The sequence below is a fragment of the Notamacropus eugenii genome, chromosome 4, assembly GCF_028372415.1.
Source record: "Notamacropus eugenii isolate mMacEug1 chromosome 4, mMacEug1.pri_v2, whole genome shotgun sequence".
NCBI classification, from domain to species: domain Eukaryota; kingdom Metazoa; phylum Chordata; class Mammalia; order Diprotodontia; family Macropodidae; genus Notamacropus; species Notamacropus eugenii.
The window spans coordinates 94,017,449-94,041,396 of NC_092875.1; the positions used below are offsets into that span (position 1 = coordinate 94,017,449).

At 41.1% G+C, this 23,948-nt stretch overlaps 1 protein-coding gene across 6 annotated transcripts in view; it reads right to left on the reverse strand.

The window, feature by feature from the left end:
• Positions 1 to 23,948, reverse strand: part of LOC140500393 (maestro heat-like repeat family member 5) — a 193,782-nt gene that overhangs the window by 95,681 nt on the left and 74,153 nt on the right. For 3 of the 6 annotated variants that reach the window (XM_072602921.1, XM_072602920.1, XM_072602919.1), the window contains exons 23-30: positions 23,236 to 23,373; positions 19,448 to 19,562; positions 16,478 to 16,621; positions 14,826 to 15,002; positions 13,288 to 13,446; positions 10,596 to 10,718; positions 3,575 to 3,677; positions 2,600 to 2,674 (exon numbers count right to left, since the gene is read on the reverse strand). In XM_072602921.1, the coding sequence (XP_072459022.1) occupies positions 2,600 to 2,674; positions 3,575 to 3,677; positions 10,596 to 10,718; positions 13,288 to 13,446; positions 14,826 to 15,002; positions 16,478 to 16,621; positions 19,448 to 19,562; positions 23,236 to 23,373 (1,034 nt within the window). The remainder of the gene's footprint in view (positions 1 to 2,599; positions 2,675 to 3,574; positions 3,678 to 10,595; positions 10,719 to 13,287; positions 13,447 to 14,825; positions 15,003 to 16,477; positions 16,622 to 19,447; positions 19,563 to 23,235; positions 23,374 to 23,948) is intronic. The other 3 variants (XM_072602917.1, XM_072602916.1, XM_072602918.1) reach the window with 1 other exon arrangement.

The window sequence follows — 23,948 nt, forward strand, 5'->3', positions numbered from 1 at the left end:
TCTCTAGTCTCTTGCTCCCTGGGCGAAGGGCGAGGGTGGAATGCAACTGGCATTCAAAGAAAGAGAAAAAGCCCCTGTCCCTTCCCTCCCCACCCAAGTCCAACCCATATGTATACACACACACACACACATACATACACACACACAGGTATAAATACATATATACACTCATACAGATGAGTGTATGTATATGTGTGTGTATATGCTACATATGTGTATGTGTGTATGTGTGTGTATACACACACATATTTCCCCTCCATCCTCCCGCCCATTTTAGGCAAGGGAGTAGGCTCAGTCTCAGAGCCACTAGTAGGCTGAAGCAGGGTCAAAGGGCAGCAGGGAAAGGGAAAGAGAATAGTGTCATCCTTTACAGTTGGGGTAAGGCCTTAATTCAATCACAGAATGGTAGAGCTGGAAGAGGTCACCAGTATAATTTGTAAGCCTATAGAGCTTTAGGGCCTTCCTTACATAGTATTTTTCTCACAAGGCAAGGGGGTAGCCAGTGCAAGTGGTACTTTTCCCATTTTACCAGTTAGGTACAATTAGGAAGTATTTAACAAATATTTGCTGAATTGAAGTGAACTATACAGATATATAGCTCATGTTTCCATGGTACTTTAAAGGTATATAAAGTACTATCCTCACAACTATCTCCTGAGGTGATCAACGTATAATTACTCTAATTTTATGGATGAGAAAACTGAGACTTAGAAGGGTAAAATAACTAACCAAAAGTCTCACAACTGAGCAGGTAATGGAGCCAAGATTTGAACCCAGGTGTCTCAATTTCAAATTCACAACATTAAGGACTGGAAAAGACCTTAGAACACAGAATGTCAGAACATAGACTATTTGAGCTACTGGGGACCTGCGAACCCAGGATGTTAGAATATAGAACACTAGAGACAGAAGAAGTCTTAGAACTTAAAAATTCAGAACACAGAACAGTAGAGAAGAGTACAGAAGATACCTTAGAACTGAGAAAGTTAGAACACAGAACGTTCTGGTCACCAGGGACTTTAGAACAGAATGTTAGAACATAGAGCACTAGAGATAGAACTTAGAAAATGAGAACACAATGTTTGAGCTGTCAGGGACTGTATTAAGACACAGAACACTAGAAATGGAAGAGACCTTAGAACTTAGAAAGTGAGAAAACAGAATGTTTGAGCTGGAAGGGACCTTAGAACAGAGGACGTAAGAACATAAAACACTAGAGATGGAAGAGACCTTACAACTTAGAAAGCGAGAACACAGAATGTTTGAGCTATCAGGGACCTTAGAAAAGAGGATGCCAGAACATAGAACACTAGAGATGGAAGAAACCTTAGAACTTAGAAAGTACGAACACAGAATGTTTGAGCTGGCAGAGACCTTAGAACAGAGGATGCCAGAACATAGAACACTAGAGATGAAAGAAATGTGAGAACACAGAATGTTTGAGCTGGCAGGGACATTAGAACACAGGATGTTAGGACATAGAACATAAATGATGGAAGAGACCTTAGAACTTAAGGCTGTTAGAATATAGAATCTTAGAATTGGAAGGAACTGTAGAGTTCAGAATGAAGAATATTAAAGCTATTCCTTATTAGTCATCTAGGTCCAATGCATCGTTTTACAGAGAAAGAAATTAAGACTTAGAGAGTAGAAACACATTTTCCCAAGGTCACCTAGAGAGATTTAGTGCCAGAGTCATGCCTAGGACTCAAGTTGAGTTGTTTTATACCTTTCAAAGCCTGTCCACTAGTTCTATTAGTTTACCAGGACATCCATCCCTGTGAAGTAGTTAGGGCAGGGATTATAATCTGTATGAATAGATGAGTAGGGGAGATTCAAGAGGGTCATGGTGCCTCATCCAATGTTGCACAACCTACCAGTGGCAAAGCCAGGTTGTTTGACATGTGAATATAAGATGAGAAAGAAGGATAAAACTTTTCTAAAATTTTATCTGTGAAGGTAAAAGAAATATGTTAATAACTTGAGGGAATGCCAAGGTGAAGTGGAAGGATTTGGGTTTAGAGAAGGTAGAAATTGAGGAGACTTGGATATATTTGTAGGCAACAACAACAAAAAGAAGCTTTTCTGATTGCAGAGGTCTAGCCCCTGGCAGGAGCGAGAATAAGGTGATAGGGAGGAGAGAACGGTCTCCATGAATGGCCTTGAGATCCTTTGCATGAATCATTTTTAGGACTGGCTTCTTCTATTAGGGCCTACCATCTCTGTCACCTTCCTCCTATCAGCCTTGGGTTATGTACAACTGTTCCTCCCTTTATGTCCCTTGTTGCTGAGGTCCTCTCCTGAAAGCTCAGTTTGTAATGAAGTGAAACCTGAGAGCCAGTGTGGATCAGGAGTCTAATGCTGGCTTGATTTCCTTTTCTGGGTCTCAGTTTCCTCCTCTGTAAAATGAGGGAGGTTAGACAAGGTGATCACTAAGGCACTGCCAGCTCTAACTTTCTATGTTCCACAGTTTTAGATCCCCAGGGCTAGTGGAAGCCAAGCTGCTAGAAGGAGAGAAGCAGGGAGAGGAAGATGGAATGGGATGGTGACTGAGTGGGCATTCAGGAAAGGAAGGGGCTGATCCCAATTTGAGACTTACTGTAATAGAACAAGGCCAAGTCAGAATCACTTGCACCCTCGAAGATTGTATCAGGATAATAGGAGATGATGTAGCCTGAATGGACGAAGAAAGAAAAGGGTTCATTGAGATCTCATTTCCCTGGAAGGAGATTGGTGAAAATAGAAATAAGCAACAGCCATAGTGCATGTTTGGCACTCCTCTCAGGGTAGGGGTGAAACCAGGATATAGATGAGGGTAGGTTAAGGTATGGTCAGGAGTGGGGTGAGGAGAGGGTTGAAGAAGGATCTGTATTGATAATTTTGTCAGGGTTGGCCTTATGGGCATTTGGGTGGTTAGGTGCTTGGTAGGTGGCTGGAGTTTCAGAGTCTAACTTTCTCTTTCATCTACAGCCAAAGCTGGTGCTGTGCTATAAGAAAGGGAGAGGAGAGGGGAGTAGAGGAGTAAAGGAAAGGGCAAGAGAGGAATAGAGAAGAGGAGAAGGGAAAAAGACAGGAGAGGAGGAGAGAAATGAGATGAAGGAGGAATGGAGGAAAGGAAAGCAAGAGAGAGAAGAAGAGAAGAGAGGAGAGATACAAAAAGGGGAGAGACAGGATGAGAAAGTTGAGGAAAGAAGAGGGGAGGAGAAAAAGAAAGGAGGAGAAGTGAAAGAGAGGAGTAAAGCAGACGAGAGGAGACAGACAAATAGGAGAGGAGGAAAACTGAAAGGGAGAGAGAGTAGAAAAGGGGAGAAAAGTTAGCCAAGGTGGGGGTAATGAAGAGGGGAGAGGAGAGCATGCAACAGAGAGAGACAGAGAGAGAAGAGAGAGACAGAGAGAGAAGAGAGAGAGAGAAGAGGGGAGGGAGAGAGAGAAGTGAGGAGAGAAAAACAGGAAAAAAGAACTGGAGAAGAAAATAAAGAAGAAAGAAAGGGACAAAGGAGATCAACAGGACAGAAGAAGACAAGATAGAAGGGAAGAGAGAAGGCTCAGAATATTCCAGCATCCCCCTCCTTACCTAAAAGCAAGGCAGCTGAAATTTTGAGGCCTTCCTGGGGACTGCGGAGATATTTGAGGGTCTTCGAGATGTAGACCTGAAATTGTTCATCACGATCCTGCATCTGTGTCAGAGAGATGATATTGGGGGCCCTTCATTTTATAGGCTTGGCTGCCCTTTACCCAAGGGTTATGGGTCTTCTGTCCCAGGGCCACTGTGTACTCTTTGCTCTTTGGATCCCTCAGGTGGAAGAGGGATCAACCATGACCTGTGACCCTGGGCCCTTAGCCCTAACCTGGCCTCCACAGGTATATTGTGTGTTTACTGCACATTTTCTCAATCACTTATTAATAATGCACAATGATAATAATAGCTCTCATTTCTATAGGGTTTAAAAGTTTACAAAGCACTTTCCTTATATTAACCCTGTGAGATAGTAGAAGAATTATGAACTCCATTTTAGAGATGTATAAATTGGGGCTTAAGTGAGGTTAAATGAACTTCTTAATGTCATGGCACAAATAGGAAATTTCAGAAGTGGGACTCACACCTCTGCCTTCTGAAACCCAATACTCCTTCCCACTCTCTTAACTGTGGAATCAGATATCAGACATTTACTGAGCACCTACTGCATTCTCAGTCCTGTACTACAGGCTTTTTGGGAGGGAAAGGTGGAAGACCAGATTCCTTGACCCTCCAGGAACTTAAGAATACTGGAATACAAGGTAGAGAGGGCCAGGGATCATCTCTTGAGATGTGGGGTTCTCTGAGGACAGGGACTGAGGGGACCCTACCCCTTCAATAATATTGCCTCTGTTTCTACTAATTTAGATTACTTCATACTTCAAGAAAGGTACGTAGGATGAACAGAGCAAAAAGTTTTTAACATTGATTTTTTTAAAAAAGACCACAAATAGTGGGAAAACAAATTGAATAGGCAAGGGCAGGAAGTAAAGAATGTGAAAGTTGGAATATAGACCCTTCGAACATAGAATGCGGACTGTTGGACCTAGAAGAAAAGAGAACGCTGGAATAGAGAACGCTGAATATTAGAATTACGACCACGGGTGCACTAGAGGCACCTTGTAAGGACTCCAAGGCACTGCTGTTAATTTTTCAGTGTGAGTATTCCAACCCTGGAAAGCAGCTACAGATCTGGGCTTGGTTTATTGTTTTGTTGATTGGCTAGACTTTTTAAAAAAAGGGAGAAAATGTTAATGTAGATTTAACTTAGAAGCATGTCTGTACGTTTTTTTCTCCTGGAGAGCTGGCTATTAAACATTTATCAGGATATCCCTTCTTGCTGGTCAGAGTAAGAAGCTGGAAGGCTCAGTAAAGAGCACCCCTTGGAATCCAAGAGAGGTCAAGTGACTGGCCCAAGGTGACACAGGAAAAAATAGAGAGTTATATATACACCTATATATACACACACAAGCATGTATGTATATAAATGTATATATGTATGCATATACACATATATGCACATATGTCTATGTATATAAATGTATTTATGTATGTGTATAAATGTATGCATGTACTTACATATACACATATGCATTTATGTATAGGTATATAAATGTATATGCCTATCATATACATACATACATACATATACAATATCTCACCACAGGCCACAGAATCATAAAATTATAGATTTGGAAGGGACCTCATCTAGGTTAATCCCTACCTGATAAAGAACTCCCAGTACAATATACCTGCTGTGTATTCCTGTGCCCTCTCCTTGAAGGGGAATACACAACCTCTTGAGGAAGCCCAGTCAGCTTTTGGATGGCTGTAATTGTGACTGATCTTTCCCTGACATTTACCCTAAATGAGTCTTTTCTACCTCGTCTCCTTGCTCCTGGTTCTTCCATCAGGGACCACAAGGGGCAAGTCTGATCTCTCGTCAGTAGAGAGCCCTCAGTCTATTCTAACTCTCCTCTCCCTCTTCCCAGCTCTTCTCTTCTTCATGATAACCATGCCCAGTTTCTTTACCTATGGGTAGCCAGTTGGCACAGTGGATCGGGCTCTGGGCCTGGAGTCAGGAAGACACAAGTTCAAATCCAGTCTCAGACATGTTCTAACTGTGTGACCTTGGGGAAGTCACTTAACCACTTTTTGGCTCAGTTTCTCCAACTGTGAAATTGAACATCACATTCATTTCAATCTCTGTAGCTTCTGTGTTTTGCCTTCTCATTGGAATTATTTCTCTGTATCTCTAGCATTTTCTTCCTGAGCATCTGCTAATCCCTCCTTTGTAGAATCTTAGTTCATAAAATTCTATTTATCCTTCCCCTGAAAGCTGTTTTCCCTTTGACATCTGCTTTTCCAAATCTAAAGGGTGCCTGGCTTTCCTCCACTGTATTATAAAATCTAAAATGGAGATGATGATGATGACAGTGATGATAAGTGGCATTCATGTATTTATGTAGCACTTTAAGGAGCAAAATGCTTTATGTGTATTGTCTATTTTGACTCTTACAACCACCCCAGGAGAAGATATATACTTCTCTTAGCCACATTTTACAGATGAGGAAACTGAGGCAGAGAGGAATTATGATTGGCCCAGGGTCATGTTTATGTTTTGAGGTTTGATTTGAACTTAGGTCTTCCTGACTTCAGGTCCAGTCTTCTAACCCCTTTGCCACCTAAGCACAGTTGCCACTTTGTGGTATAGTGTAGTTCCTTCTCCCTGAAGTTCCCAAAATTTCCACTTTGGCAAAACCATCTCCTTCTTATTAGTAAGGCTCATAGCATCAGAGAATATCTAGTCTAGGGATTCTTAACATAGGGTCTGTGAACTGTTTTTGGAAAAATATTTTGATAACTCTATTTCAGCATTTTTCAATAGATTCTACTTAATATAATTTTCTTTGTGACCCTATGTACTTTATTATTTAAAAACATTATTCCAAGAAACAGTCCATAGTCTTCACCAGACTGCCAAAGAGCTGGGGGAGTGCGTGTGTGCGTGCGTGTGTGCGTGCGTGCGTGTGTGTGTGCATGCGTGCGTATGTGTGTGTGTGTGTGTGTAGAAGAGATCATGATATAAAAAAGGTTACAAACCTGTTCTAGAGTCCAATCTTTTCATTTTACAGATGAGAAAACTGAGGCCTGGAGAAGAGTGAACTTACCCAACTAAGGTCACCCAGCTAGCTAATAGTAAAGCACTCTGGTTTCCTTATTCCTAATCCAGTACAGGACATTCTTTCCTCTGTTGCTCTAAGTTTACTTGCTGTTCTAAGGATCAGATCTGAAGCTTAAATTTTAGTGAACTATGAGGAGGCTTGGTTGGTGGAACCTGTGGTATGAACAGGGGGCTCTAAGGTTTTCATTTGTACAGGCACGAGTCTTTCAGACACTAGAGCCTTGGCAGAGGGCACTGCTACCTTTGCCTGAGTGATGGGAAACCTTCCTGTTTGCAATGAGAAACTCTTAGACAAACAAAGATTCAGTCCATGTCGAGTCACCTTCATTTTAAATTGGTTCAGGAAAAAAAGCAACCCCAAATTGCTGCATCTTTTGAGTGGAAAATTTTGAGAGGGAAGGTGGGTGTGAATTGAGAACATGGAAACCTTTGCTCTACAACGTACTGTTTTTTAAAAAAAGATGTTGAGAATGCAGGTGTGAGTGTGAAAGAGAGGGTAAATAAAGGTGATAGATTGGCAGATTCAGAGACTGTCAAAGTTGGAAGGGAACTCCCAGGAGATCAATTAACAGAGGATGGGACTGAGACTTGAAGAGGGGAAGAAACTCACTCAAGGTCATACAGCCAGTGATTGGCATCGACAAAATTTGAACTTAGGTTGCTAAGTCCTAGTCAAATGCTCTTTCCGTTTCTTATTCAGTATTTTAGTACCTAAATTGAGACAGTACTAAACCATGTCATCTTGGAAATAGCCTCTTACGATATAGAGTACTGTGCCAGGGTTTAGCAAGTAACTTGTTGAATTAAATGGAATCAATAGTCTTTCTTTCTGTGATCTGCCCCAGGCAGCTTTTTCTCCTTAATAATACTCATAGAATCCTAGACCAGAGGTGTCAGATGTGCAGCCGCATTGTGGTTACAGCACTCCCAAGTGTATCTGAACAAGATTAAAAGCTAATTGGGAAATGTTTAGCAAAATAAAGAAAATATAATAGAACAGGGAGAATGATAACGTTTAGCTTTTGAAGTCAGTATGTAGGCAGAGTTCCTTATGTATGATTGGTTTAACGACCATTTCGATTTGAAACCCACTACAGGTCTAGACTATTGCTGTTGGAAGGGACCTCAGATCATGTAATATCAAGAGGCAGAGCAGGAAGGAACCTTAGAACAGAAAGTAAGAGGTGGAAGGAACCCGAGAAGTCACCTGTTCTAGTTTCATCAGTCTGGTCTCAGCCTATCTTTTCCACTTAATAATACAGCTCAGCTGTTATTGGCGCAAATAATGACACCCCCTCCCCATCGTGGCAAATTTACATTGCATATTTCCATTAGGTTGGAACCAGTAACTGTATTTTATATAACCTCACATAATGCAAATTTGAATAGATGTGACTATTTCAGGGGATTCATTATTTGCACTAATAGTAATGTAGGTGTAGAGTCAGAGAATTCTAGACTACTATAGTTGGAAAGGACCTTAGAACATAAAATATGTTGACAGTATATGACAGCAGATGATATAAGAGTTGGAAGGAATGGATTCCATCCATCCATCTATCCAAGCACCTTCAGTTTACAATGGAAGAAACCGAGTAACTCTTTTTGTCGTGGCAAAAATAAAGGAAACTGATGGGTATTTATCAACTGAGAAAAAAATTGAATAAATTCTGTATGGTATATGAAAGAAATGGAATGCATGAGGAAATAGATGATTTCAAAGACACATGGAAAGACTTCAATGAAGTGATGCAGACTGAAGAAATTAGAACTTGAAGAATTTGTTACATCAATAGTATAAAAATGAACAATTTATATTTATAAATTTACAATTTATATATATACACATTTATATATATACATATAAATTTATAATTTATATCCAACTTTCTCAACTGATGAAGCGTGACATGAGCAGAACTGGGGGAACAATATAGATAACAACAACAAACAATTAAAAATTGTAAGAACTATGATCAATCCAATGACCACCCATAATCCCAAAAGACTGCTAATGAAATATACTGTCCATTTCTTGGAAAATAGTAGAGGCAAAAGATTTAGAGTGCAGAATATATATATTGTGTGTATATATACACATACACTCATGTATATTTGTACACATATAAACATATATACACATACTCACACATATGTATATACACACATACACAAATATCTCACATAGGTATCATACATGCATATGTGTATATAAGATATATGTAGATATTTGTGTATAGTCAATGAGAATTTGTTTTAACTATGCATACTTATTATATGGAATTTGTTTTTCTTTTTTTTCCCCCAATGGGGAAGGGGGCCAAGAGGGAGAGAAGATAGATTTGTTAATAAAAATATTAAACCAAAGTGCTATAGCTGTGGAATGTCACATGCACTTTCACATGCAGTCATTATAGCATTAGTTTTACTAAGCTACCTCTTGAGGAATGGAGGTGATCTAGAAATGGGATGTAAAAACAAAACACATCAGTAAGATTTGTTTTGAAATGGAAAAACTGAGGCCCAGAGAGAAGGCACTTGTTCACAGTCAAATTGAAAGTTAGTGGCAGAGGTAGGACAAACCCAGGACTCCTGACTTCCTGCTATATACTGTTCTTTCTCCTACACAATGTTCCTATTATTCTCCTCTACATATCTTACACTTAGGCCAAGCTGTATTGTTACACTCATCTGTTCCATGCTTCCTGGCTTCTCACACATTACTCATGCTAGTACCCACACTCTCCTTAGTATATCTCTACCTCTTGCTGTTCTGCCCACGCTAGAGTAACCCGCACAAAGCTACTCCTCCCTGAAGCCTTCCTAGATCTCCAGGTCAAAAATTCTCTCTCCTTTCTGAACTGCTACCTTTCTCCTGCTTCCCCACCTCTTTTTCCCCAGTATCTTTTCCCTGTTTTATTACTCTCTCCTGTTTCTTTGTCTTGATATTTGGGCCCTTGCCTGCCTGACATCCCTTGCTAGGTTGTAAAGTCCAGCAGGGTAGAGATGCTTGCTTGAGTCTCCTTTGTGTCTCTCCCAGAACCAAAGACAGAGTTTGGCAATCAGTCTTTGTTGAATTAATGGGATTTCTTCAATGTGGTAACACAAAAGGCTCTTCCTTTCTGCCTAGGCCTGGTCATGTGCCTCCTTTGCTCAAATAGGAGTCTCTTCATCAATATCTTCATGAAGTTCAAACCCTTTCACTTGATATTCAAAGCCTTTCATAACCTTTAATTTCCTATTGCCTTTCTCTCTCCCCTTCCAAAGAGTTTAACTACATTAACTTTGTGCAAAAACTTTTTTAGTTTTGTATAATCAAACTTATCTATTTTATTTTCTGTGGTCTCCTCCTTCCCTTGTTTAGTTATATGTTCTTCCCCTATCCAAAGATGTATTAGGTATTTCCTTCCTTGTTCCTCTGCTTGGTTCATGATATGATCTTTTATTTCTAAGTCATGTATCCATTTGGAATTATATATGTACACACATAGACACATTACTAGATATTTACATACACACATACCTGTATATACACATGTATCTATATATACACCTAAATGTATATGCACATACATGAATGAATAACATATATATAAAATATATGTATGTATGTGTATATTATATACATATATATGTGAAATGAATAATGATTTCTTAATCTAAATATAATTTCTGCCAGATTACTTTCCAATTTTCCCAGATGTTTTTGGTCAGATACTGAGTCTTTGCCCCAATAGTTGGGGTCTTTGGGTTTATCAAACATGATGCTTCTGTGTTTGATTTTGTCTGTTATATACCAAATCTTGACCGACTTCTCTTAGCCAATACCAAATAGAAACTAAATCATTAAAAAAAAAATTTCTTTCCCTTTTCCCTCAGCCCTGACTCACTCACCAGATAGGACCAGAGAAAATGGCGGGCACTGAGGCTTTCTTCCCAGGCCAGTGTACTGAACAGTGTGTGGAGGAATTTCCACTTCAGGAACACAGCACAACGATACAAAGCTAATTTGCTTTCCTGCAAGGTAGAGATGGAGGAGTTAGAGCTGGTGGGTCTTCCTCCTCCTTAGCCCCCCAGGGTTCTCCAGATGTCCCCCCATCCTCCCCTGCATGAAGAACGCTGACCTTCAAGAGCTGGAAGCACCTTCAGAAAGTCATTGACCCGGGGTCCATCTGGTGAAATTATAATAATCACGACATCTCCCACTGCTACAGATGTATGAAGTGCTTTCCTTAAAACAGCCTCAAAGGCAGTAAGTACTAGCCTGAGGGATTGTCAGTCCTGGATTGTTGTGTCCTTTTGACACAGGTGGAAAGTGAAGCTCTGAGAGATTAAGCCATTTGCCCAGGGTAGCACAACTATTAGCTAATGAAGCCAGAATTTAAAGACAAGTCTCATTTTCCTGTACTGCTCTGCCTCAGGCGGGGGTCTGAGTCAATCAGTAAACATTGATTAAGAGCCTTATGAATCCAATCCATTATATAGCAGCTGAGCATATAAAAACAAAAATGAAACAGTCCTCAAAGTGCTTATATTCTATTGGGGGAAGCAATGTGTAGACCTTGATATAAAATATATAAAAATTAATATGAGGTAGTTTTTTGTTGAAAGGTGTTACTAACATTTTGGCAGGGGGTGGAGTGAGTGTGGGAGGAAGGTTCAGGAATGGCCTCAAGTAAAGAAGAGGGCACTTGAGCTAAGTTTTGAAAGAAGTTAAGGATTCTGTCAATCAATAAGCATTTATTAAATGCCTATTGCGTACCAGGAACTATGCTAAGTACTGGGTGCACAAATATAAAGAATGAATCAATCCTCTCTCATAAGAAGCTTATGTAAGACTAGAGAAACAAGAAATACATACATAAGTATATACTGAATACACACCGAAATAATCCGGATAAATGCAAGGTAGTTGGAAAGGAAGGGAATTAGCAATTGAGAGGATCTGAGACTATTTAGAGAAGGTGGTGCTTCACTTGGATCTTGGAGGAAGGGAGTGCTTCTAGAGGTGAAGAGAGAGTATATTTTAAGCTGGAAGGATGGCCAATGCAACCACAGAGACAGAAGATGGAGTGGCTGGAGTGAAGAACACAGAGAAGGCCAAGTTGGCAGAACTGTTGTTTGTCCTTTGTTTAAAGACCAGTGACATCCCAGGGTGATGTCCTGACTCATGCGTAAATCGGATTTAAGTGGTGCAGAGTTGTACAAAGTTGTCAGTCTCACTTTCTGTTCCAGAGTTACCAAAAGTCCAGTGGCAAGACAAAAGTCAAGACAGCTGGTGATAGCCTGGAATGCAGTGAGTGACCTTGGCACCGTTGATATCTGACCAACCACTAAGGCTCCACAGCACCTGTTTCAGCTGCCTTCATGGCTGTTGGAACACATTATTCTCATGTGACTATTGTGCCAGGATAAGTCTTCACACGCTTGGGGTAGATACTGCTCCCGTCCCCAAACTCGATGAAGGGCTTGAAGCATCTTGGTCTCTCTCAACTTGGTTTAGCCCATCTTCTAAGATGGTTTACCAGGGTGTGACCTCTGAGCATGCTACATCTTGAAACCACAAGAAAGAGTGCCAGATAAACACCAAAGGTGAATGAGCATCCCTGAAAAGGGCTTAGCAAGTCCTTACACCAGAGGCACTAGTCTTTCTTGAACACTCTATAAATTCCAGAACTACAGAAGGATGAGCTATTTACAATGAAGCTGGAAAGATAGATTGAGGCCAAGTTGTCAAGGGCTTTAAAAGCTAAAAGGGGTTTTTCTTTGATCATGGAGGAATAAGGGAGTAAAATGGTTAGATCTCCTCTTAAGGAAAATTACTTTGGCAACTGTTTTGGAGGATAGATTGGAGTGAAGAGAGAACCAAGGCTGAGAGACCAATGACAAAGCTGTTCTGATAATTTGGACCAGAAGAGTTGAGATCAGGAACTAAGGTAGAAGGTCTGTGAGTGGAGGAATGATAAAGAGGTAGAAATGGCAAGATCTGGCAACTGATTGGGTCCATGGGGTGAGTCAAACTGAGAAGTTGAGGTTGACTTTGATGTTATTAACCTGAAACACTAGAAAAATAGTGGTACCTTCAACAGAAACAGAAAGGTTAGGAAGGGGTGGGGTTGAGGTTGTGGGAAAAGATAATGAGTTTTCTTTTGAATATGTTAAGTATAAGATGTCTCTAGGACATGAAGTTTAAAAGTATTAAAAGATGATGATATGGGGCTGATAGAGAGAGAAATTAGGGCTGAATATATTGTATAGATTGGTCTTTTGTCAGCATAGAGATGATAATTAAATCCATGGAATGAAGAAAAGAACGGGACCTAGAACAGAATTTGAGGGAATGCTCATAGAACTAGTACTGTGCTTATTTATACTTACTAACAACTTAAAGGATGGCTTGGCTGACTTCAGCATGTTGACTGACCCTTAATTGACAGATCACCTAACTCCTCTGTCTGTCTGAATGGACCTGTGCAACAACCTGAATGACTGCCTGTCTCTGTGACTGCTTGTTATGATGACTGACAGGATGGTTGTCTGATTATTTGAATATAAGCTTCTCTGCTTGACTATTGAGTTGACTGACCTTTACAACAATGGGGCTATGGTCCTTCAGGTGAATGAGAAGGGGAACCAGGCTCAGGTGCACCTGTTGCCTCATTACACGATGATCCTCCTTTCCTTGCATGCACAGCACAAGTTCTCCAAACCCAGAGATGGCCGATGCTCTGACATTCTCTCGATGCTGAGGATAACATGGGCAGAGGAGCCCCCCCCCCCCAACCATCATCAATGAATAAATCTAAAAGCATTTATTAAATGCCTACTCTATCCTAGGGGTTGTGCTATGTCCTGGGGCTACAAAGAAAAAAATGAAGTCCTCCAGCAGCTTTTTACCACATTTTACTACTGCTTATCAGCCTTGATGTATGGCCCTGGGAATTCTTGGCAACAGCTGGCCCAATCTATATCATTACCTCAGACCAGAATCTCCCCTCAAGGGCAGGATCTAATTACTCTTCTTTTAGGCAAAAATTTTGGAAGGAGAGGACTTCTTTCTTTCTCAAATATGTATGCTGCTATGCACACATACAAGTGTAAACATGCATACAAGTGGACCCATAGAAAGTCTTATGCCTGTGAATGCTCACACATACCCACAATCCTCCTAACACACAATGATGTATACTTGTGCCCACATTGTCTCTCAACAAATTACTTTCTACATGTAATCCTGTTGTCTGGATCATGTGTTTTCTGAGTAGGAGAAAGGACTCAGAGGGTGCTGTGAGGATACAGCTCTCCCTGACTTCGAGTAATCATCCTATAGCTCTCAAGCCTCAGATTCCCAAATGATGCCAAGTTATAGCATAGTCTGGCATACAACACTTCCCCAAGCACAACATACAACCTGTGAGAACTACCCTGCTCTTCCATTAAGGGCTCTCTTGCTTACCCTTCCTGTCCATATACTCCACTCTGCAGCCAACATATAGGACATCAATTTTAGAGCTCATAACCTTGGGTTCTGGCTCTGCCTGATCTTATATATCACCCCTTGACCACTCCAGATGAGGAGAGAAGCAAGGTGCCATTTTTTGGGGAAATACTACATTCGAAGGATGTGTTCTTCATTATAGGAACATGTATGCACTTATAGATCCCTAAGGCCTAGACTTAGAAGGGACCTTAGAATCATATAAACCAAAGTTCCTATTTTACAGGTGGGGAAACTAAGGACCAGAGAGAATTAACTTGCTCAAGGTCGCACAGGGAGTTTCATAGACTCAAAATTCAAACTGACATATCCAGTGCTCCTTCCATTTCTCCATACCAACATGAGTGTTAAGATGGAATAAACTCTAGATTTAGGGTCAGGAACTCCTAACTCTGCCATTAGCTAAGCTGTGTGACCGTCGGTAAGCTTCTTTTTCCCCTCTTCGAGCCTCAGTTTTCTCTTATGTGAAATGAGAAGGTCTGAGTGAGAAGAGTATACTCCAAGCATATGCACAGCCTTAGAGCTCCCCAGCCTCTAAGAGCTCAGCCCGAGCCCCCTAGGAATCGTGTACAAGGAGAGGCACACATGGATATATGCAGGAGCCAGGTATTCACAGCCATACTCACATCATCAAAAAAGACACGAAATTCGAAGGCGATATCCTCACACAAGTCGCTAATATTGTGCTGGCTCAGGCTGTGTAAGGCATTAGACACCACGTTCATTGAAACGACGGTTTCCAGCTCACTCTCATGGTGGAAGCCACCCAGCAATCTGGGCAACTGGTTCTGGATGACGTTATCCTGAGGGAGAGAAAAACAATCTAGGCAAGGGGGTCAAATCTGAGGCCTGCCCAACTACACAACACTACCGAGGGTCACCAGAACCAGATCCAAACATAATTGGGAAATGTTGAATAAAATAAATAAAAATACAACATAGCTCATGTTACTTTGTGATTTTCTACGTCAATATGGGATCCCTTCCTATTTGAAATTGAAACCTCTGTCGTCTCCAGCACTTTAGCCCCTTCCTAGCTGGAATTAGTCACTCTCCAGGCTGGAAGGGACCTTGGACCACAGCTAGGCCAACCTATAAGTGAACGGGAATTCCTTCTGACAAATAATTATTGAGTTTTCCCCAGAGACCCTCTTCAGGAATGTGGAACCCACATATGAGATTGCCTGTCGTTTTGGAAATTGTGGAAACTTTGTGTAGGCAAATCTCACCAAACAGCACTTTCATCATGTCCTTCCCCAGTAGGAATTAGTGGGGAAGGCTCTGTCCAGACTTGGTCAGGACAACTAGGTTAGAATTCTGCTTCTGTCATTGACTACTTGGTGAATTTAGACTAACGGCTCTTCTCTGGTTTTCTTAGTTTCTCTGGATCTTAATTTTCTCCTCTTTGAGCCTTGAATCCTAGGATCTTATGCTCAGAACGGAAGATGGTTTCCCATTTGTGTTCTTCAACAAGTCTCAAGTCTGCCTAGCATTCAAAGCCATGAGGATACTATTTCTCTCCACCCCCTTCCCAACCCCCTCCCCTCTCCCCGACCCCGTTTACTTCTACCACTCCTTACTCCTTACCACATCTATCAATCCTCATCACACTCCCTCTCTTCTCTGGTCAGGCTCTTCTTACCCACCATGTGCCCATTCATGGATAAATGAGTGAGAATTGTATACAGATAACTGAGTCAATGTTGTTGTTGTTGTTGTGTTTGTCCTTTGTTCTAGAAGAGGACCATGACAACAGGGAATGATGACATGATTTGCTGTTGACTTTGATTTGAGTGAGGGAGGGTTGTGCAAAGTCACCAGCTCACTTTCTCCTCCAGGACAACTAGAGATGGCCCAGGATGCAATGGGAGACCCCGGCCCTTTCAGGCTAAGGTCTTTCCAGGTTCTCACTTAGAGTCAGGCAACACAGGGAATACGCCTCTTTAAGAAGTGACTCAAGAGATGGCCCCTTTAATAAAAAAAAATCAAACTGGTAGGGTTGCTGGCCAAGAGAAACAGCTACCATTTACTATTTACATTCAGTCTATGCTAGGAGGGCAGGGACTTATTATTGTCCAATCTTTGAGCTGCAGAGTGAAATAGGTTTAAAGCTTGGTCGTTGAGAAAGAAGTCTAGCCAGTAAACCTCAAGTTAACAAGATAGCTTTCCCCCAACAAAATGAATCTTCTTTTGGGCAGAGCAACCTCAGATAAAGGGAAGGAGAGGGAGAGGGAGACAATCAATGAATGAATAAATTGGCTGCTTTGGCCCTTTTTACCTTATTTGGGTCAAAGATGACATTCTTGAGGCCTTGCGTGCTGATCACTCGAATGAAAGGATCGGGGTCTTTCAGCCCTTGACAGAGGTATGAAGATATGGCCTGTTGAGGTAGCTCCTGCAGCATCACAGGGCTGTTGAGAAACTGAAGTGGAGGAAGGGGCAATGTCCTTCCCTGTCCCCTCTCTCCCCTCATGGGGATACTTCTCTGATAATGAGGTATGTGTAGATAGATGTGGTGCTGCATACTTTGAATAAAGGTGGCACAGGAGTGATCAGGGATGATCTTTCTAGAGCTGTTATCTCAGGGAATGGAAAGAGAACACTTCTACTTCTAGGGCTTAAGGGGCTAGACAAGGTCACAGAGACAGAAAACTATGAAATGTCAGGAGTGGAAGGAACCTTAGAGGCAGCTGGTAGAGCAATGGATAGAGCCCTGGAATCAGGAAGACCAGAGTTCAAATTGGACCTCAGACATTTACTTGCTGTGTGACCCTGGGCAAATTGCTTAACCTCTATTTGCCTCAGTTTCCTCAACTGTAAAATGGGGTTAATAATAGCACCTATCTTATAAGGTTGTTGTGAGGATCAAGTGAGTAAAGCAATTAGCACAGCACCTAGCACATAATAGGTATTCTATAAAGGCTTATTCTATTTCCTTGCCCATCTAGTCTTAGGTATACAAGGAATAGGGATAGTGATGTGGCAGGGGATAGTTTGGTTTCTTCTTCTGGGACTCAAGGGGACAGGCAGGTAGAGAGTCAGAAATTAAACTTGCAGTATTTCAGAGGTGGAAGGAAGGTGGAAGAGAACATCTAATTCTTCCTTCTTGTTTTACAGGTAAGGAAGCTGAGGGTCCAGTGATGGAAAAGGGACTTGTCAATCATCACATAGGGATTTGGTGGAAGAATTATTGTTTTTTCCATTTTGGGGAAGAATAAAAAGATTGACTTTTCTGGTTTTGCAGATCTGAGAACATCCAGAGCAAGCAGGTTTAATGGGGGAAAGCTAGGGTTAGAATGGAGAAGCTGACAGAGTGACTTGATCTCATAGGCAATGTGGAACCATAGACATTTCTAGGACAGGGGTCTGATATGACCATGTTTCAGTTCTACCTCTGGGATCTTCAAAGGGCTTTCTCCTCTCTTCTCAGGATGAAGAAGCCTCTAAATGAAGAATTTCCCCTCTAAAATGAAGAAACTGAGACCCAGAGAAATGAAGTCATTTGCCTAGTCCCAGCGGTAGAGCTGTGATTGGAACCCAGACCCCATGAATCGCAATCAAGTGTTCTCTTTCCATCATGCCACATTCCCTCCCCTCATTTGTCTTCTCATCATTGCCAAGCTCTCTTGGAAGGTCTAGTTAATTCATTATTTTTTTCTCATCTGACTTCAGGGAGTACTTAACCAGAATGACTATCCTTTCTTTCATTGGGATTTTTCTGTTTTCCTCCTTTGATTTTTATATATTTAGCCTAGTCCTGCCCAGCCCCAGGGCTCTGTGCCCCTTCCTCTCACACTAGGCTGTTGTACGTGCTTGGAATGTTCTCCTTCCTTATTTCTGCCTCTTGAATTCCCCAGCTTCCTTCTATTTTCAGCTAAAATCCCACCTTCTTTTTCAGGGGTATCCATGTAATTTTGTATGTTGATTCCATGTATCTCTAAAAGAATTACATTGTCCTGTGCCTTTAAGACTCATTCATGTGATTATGGTACATGTACTTTTATTTTTACAATGCTTTTGTGAGAAGGAAGCTCTTGTTAAAAGCTTTCCTATACTTCTTAGTATTAAAGTATTTCAGAGCATCATATAAATAAGTATGCCAGGTTTTCTGTATTTGTTTAATGTTAGAGATTTTTAGGCATTTAAACTGAGTTTAATGCACTTTTTTCTTAACATTAAGTCGTATTTTGCAAAAATAAAAACAAAAACCCAGCAAAAAAGGCTTTCCTGATCCCTTTTAACTCTCCATTTTCATCCTGTACATAGCCTGTTTGTGCTTAATTGTTACCATGTTAATTCCCCCATTAGATTGCCTGGCATATACAGCAGGTGCTTAATAAATGCTTGCTGGCTGATTGACTGACTTTTCCCATATAGCACCTGGGGTTTCATAATTATACTTCCTCCTCTCCATCATTCAGCCTCACCCTAGAGGTCCTGTCCCTGTTTTCTTCCTTAGAGGAACACAATCATTTGTCAGTGGCTCCTTAAGTCTACCACCCCAGGGAAATTTTCTCCAGCCTGTGGCAAATGCCCCACTCAGATGAAGCCCTGGTGGTCTACTTTAAGTTATAACTCTGCTTCTTGGGTCAGGGAGGGGAATTTGAGTCTTAGATTGCCTTCCTTCTGGTAACAAAAGGCCCTGTGGGGCTTTGCTCCTAGAGTGGGTCCCAGATTGAGCAGTGAAACAAGTCCTAGAGGGGGTGGGGAAAGTAAAACTTGGGAGAAAAGTTGTCACAAGGGACAATGAAGGATGTTTAATGAGGATTAGGCTCTGTCTCTGTGCCAGAAGGATGGCCTATCCTTTCTCAAACTTCTATGCCTAGAGCATTTGGCTTGCACTATGGGAATGTTTTAGATTTTTTTTTTGATCGGAAGGGACTGATAGCTGTCTTCAAGTATTTCAAGGACTGTCATGTCGGGGATGGATTAATTTGTTGCGCTTGGAACCAAAGGGCAAAAGTAGAATAAGTGAAAGTTGCAGAGAGGAAGACTTTGGCTCACTGTAAGCAAAAATGCCTATTAAGATGTATCCTTAAGTGGAATGATCTCCCCTTCAGCTGGAGTTAGGGTGACCACTTGTCAAGCATATTATTTACACATGGATTAGACTAGATCTGGTCTTTGAGGTCCATTTTACTTTGGGAATTTTGGGATTCTCTTTCCTGTTTAGTAATGGGATAGGAAAAGAAATATCCTTGAAGAAGAGACACAGAGTTTTCCCCCCTACCCTCAGAAAGTATCGTACCTCTGCGAAGAAGATGTTGGCCACCTTCTTGTCACGTTCTGGTTTGGCCTCCGTATTGGAGATGATTTGGTGAAGAAGTCCTTTGATCTGGCTGCATGAATTCTGCACCATGCTCCTGTGATGGAACAGGAGGGCATGAGACATACTTACAACCAAGACATACTATGCCAACATTTGGTTTTGTGAGTGGGTATTCGTTTCTCTGTGTATGGCATGTGTACAAGTGGTGAGTGCATTGTAGACAGGAAAGCCTTGAGTTCTGCTCATTGTGGTACTAGGTATCCTGGCCAAGTTGCTTAAAAATCTCCCTCCATGACAATGAAACTTACTCCTTGTGTTACCTTGGGCAGGTCATTTAAACTCTCAGACCCTACCCATGATACTTGGGCAGATCACTCAAACTCTAGCAATATACCTGAGAAAGTCACTTTAACTGCATGGGTCTCAGGTTTCTCATCTGTAAAATGGGTTTAGAAGCATTTGCTCTTTATATCTTATAGGGCTGCTGTGATGAAAGTGCCTTGTTAATTTTAAGGTACTATAAAACTGCAAGTTATTTTTAGGACAAATATTGAAACAAAGCCATTGGATGTAGAAGTTAAGAGATTATTGATACCCTTGAAAGGAATAACCCATCACTTGAGTGGTGGTGTTCAAAGTCAGATAGTGAGGAGTAGATGAAAGGTGGGAAGGCAAGGTGATGATTCCAGATAATTTTTTCCAAGTATCTATCTATGAAACAACATACTTCATAATCCTCCATGCTTTGGTAGCTGATCTTGATGTATTTACTTCTCTGGCCCTAAAACAACAACCAAATCTGTGTTCTCTGTTGATCAGTTCCATAGCACTTAGCTAGGCATTTGTATGCACATAGTCCATTGGAGGGCCTGCACTGAAATCTCTCCCAGCTTGGTAGGACCAGCTACAGTTTGGGCTACTAGCACTGCCTTGGAGAAGCCAGGATTGTTGACTCTTTTGGCATGGTGAGACATTGGAGGAGGATAATGGCAGAGCTGATCATTACTGTCATCATGTTGTGAGGATGACACATGGTAGGTGTAAGTAGGCTGTAGCATATATTTCCAAAAAAAGAAATGTGCAGAGGAAATGGCCCAAAAGAAAAGTGTCAGAAAATTATAGACAAAAAAGGAAGGTGAGTGGGTCATGCAGGGAAAATAAGGGGTAACTGATGAGTGACCTATATGCTTCATTGGCAATCATACAACATCAAAGAAAGGCCCTCCCTAGAGTGTTGTGTGAATTCCCTGGAGAGGACATGGGCAAGGGTTGCCCAGGCTGAGGACGTATGTATGGGTTGCAATCTATACCTTTGGAAGGAGTGTCCATCCACATTCTGAGATCACAGCTCCATCAGAGTGGGAGAGGCAGGGTGATGTACTAGAAAGACCAAGACTTGTGGCCAGGACACCTGGGTTCAAATGTCACTTTAGATGCTCACTAGCTTTGGGACTGTGGACCTGTCACTTGAGTTTTTAAAGTTATCCATAGGATGGACCTCATCGGATGTGCACTGCCTGTCTTATAAAATTGTTGCTATGAAAGCAACGTGTCAGACTTCTACATAAGTGAGAGTTATACATGTGTATTCTATATGCCTTCATGTATGTACAAATGCGCATGAGTCCCCAGATATTTCAGTGTTATATGCCTCCATGGGAATGTTCGCAAAGGATGAGGCTGGACAAGTAGAGTCCATGGAAGACTTAAACCACTTAAGACTTTTAGAATTAGTCTATAAAGGACTTTAGAGATGGATTATTTTTAAAAAGAGTCATTTGGAGACCCAATATCAGGAGACTTGTTGAGAGCTTACGAGTTAGGACCTATATGATAATGATTACAAGGGCAAAGGCAGGTCAGGAGAGGAGATTTCTGGGGGCTGAAGTGTTCATGGAAGACTTCTTAGGGGGAAGGAGAGTTTGAGGGGGTCAGTGAAGGAAAGTGCAGGGTTCAAATGGGCTGAGAAGATGGAGAGGGCATTATAGTGGTATGTGTGTTATAAGTACAAAACAAGGTTAAATCAGGTGTTAGACTGAGGCAATTTGGTGGTGCAGTGAATCAAGCACTGCCTCTGGAGTCAGAAAGAGCAGAGTTCAAATCTGGGCTCAGACAAGCTAGCTGTGCAACCCTGGGTGAGTCTCTCAGTCTCTGTTTCTGCTTCTGTAAAATGAGGCTACTAATAGTACCTATTTTCTCCATGTTGTTGTAAAGATGAAATGAGACAATATTTGCAAACCTTAAACTACTACTTAAATGCTAGATATTGATATTAATCTATTCGAGCGTTAAGGTATCAAGTCATATCCGGAACCAAAAAGAGAGAATGGTATCAGTCAGAACAGTCAAAGAAGTGTTCTTCATGGATGTAGGTTGTAGAGCAGTGAGGCCTTGAAGGTCATATAGAATCTCCAAGTTAAAAGAATTTTTTAAAAGGCCATTTTAAATATTTATAGCAGCTTTTTTGTGGTGGTTAAGAATTGGAAATCAAGGGGATGTTCATTAATTGAGTAATGGCTGAACAAGCTGTGGTATATTAATTGTGATGGAATATTATTGTGGTATAAGAAATAACAAGCAGGATGATTTCAGAAAAACCTTGAAAGATTTACATGAACTGATGTAAAGTGAAGTGAGCAGAACCAGGACATCACAGACAATAACATCGTATGATAAAGAATTGCTAATGACTTAGCTATTCTCAGCAATGCGACGATCCAAGACAATCCCAAAGGACTCATGGTGAAACATTCCATGTGCCTCCAAAGGAAGAACTGATGTTGTGTGAATGTATACTGAAGCACACTATGATCACTTTGTAATTTTGGGTTTGAGTCTTCTGTACTAAAGGAATAATATGGAAATGTTTCACACTATTGCACACGTTTAACATACATCAGATTGCTTACCAGGGAGGGGGAAAAGTGGGAGGAGGAAAAGGAGAGAGGGAAGGGAAAGAGGGATACAAATGGAAATTCATAACAAAAAAAGTTAAAAACTGTTTTAACATGTAACTGGGGAAAAATAAAATATTATTGTTATTTTTAAAAAGGTCATTTTAGTCTAACCTATACCTGTACTACAAAACCTGGGCTTCTATTTCCTTGGGGGTCCCTTCCAACTCTAAATCTCATGATTTAGCAGTGCAGTTAGTCAAAAAAAAAACCATTTAGTATAAGCAGTTACTGTGTGCCAAGCCCTGTACACAGTTGACTTCATTTTCTGAATGAAACCCAGAAAAGGGCATGGACTTTCCAAAAGTCACAAAATTCAGTCATTGGCAGAACAAAGATTAGAATTTCCAGGATGGGTGACCTTTCCACTGAACTGAGTGGATGGAACATAGAATATTAGAAACAGGTGGAAATTCAAGAGATAGAACACAGAATGTCAGAACTGTGTGAGACCTTGGGAGATAGAACATATTATGTCAAAACTGAGTGGAACCTTGGGAAATAGAATATAGAATGTCAGAACTGGATGGGACCTTGGTAGAATATAGGATTTCAGAACTGGAAAAGATAGATTATAGAATGTCAGAACTGAGCGGGACTTTGATAGAATATAGGGTTTCAGAACTGGAAAGGATCTTGGAACATTGAACCTGGAATGTCAGAGCTATGGAACATAGAATATAGGATATGTCAGAGCTGGAAGAGGCTGTAGAGATGATGTTCAGACCTTCCATTCTACATTATTGAACTCAATAATTCTGTACCCCTCTTCCTTCCCTTGTCCCACTTGCATGGCTTTTCCCAGTCCAGTACCTGGCAATGAGGGTGACCCCCTGTTGGTAGGTATCCAAACCGGAAAAGAGATCCCAAGCTCCTTGTAGCTCTAGCTGTCTATAGTCCTTCCAGTGGCCACTGGTTTGTAGAAGACTCTTCAGAGCATCCAGAGATGTTCTATGGAGAAGAGGAACCAGAGTCAGTTAAGGAATCCTAAGATTTTGGAACTGGAATGAATATTAGAGTCACCAAGGATTAGAGTAGGCAGGGACTTTGGAGATTATTTAGTTTTGCTATCATCTTAAATGATAGACACAGTAATTTTCTTTCTTAGGTTCCTAGTTGGTTCGTCAACAATCAATAATTAAGCGTCTACTACTACTACATTCAGGCATTGTACTAAGTGCTAGTGATACAATGAATGGCAAAAGATGGTCCAGGGACTGTCTCAAGGAGCTCACAATCTAAAGAGGGAGACAATAGTCAAATAACCATATACAAACAAGATGTATACATTGCAGATAATGAATGTATACATGGGAGATATGTATACAATGTATACATGGGAGATAACGAACAGAGGGAAGTCATTGATATTAATGAGGATTGGGAAAGACTTCTTGCAGAAGGTGGGATTTTTAGTTGGGACCTGAAGGAAGACCAGGTGGTGGAGATGAGGAAGGAGGGAATTTTAAGCCTGTAGGACAGCCAGTGCAAATGTTTTGAGTCTGAAGTTGGAATGTCTTATTCAA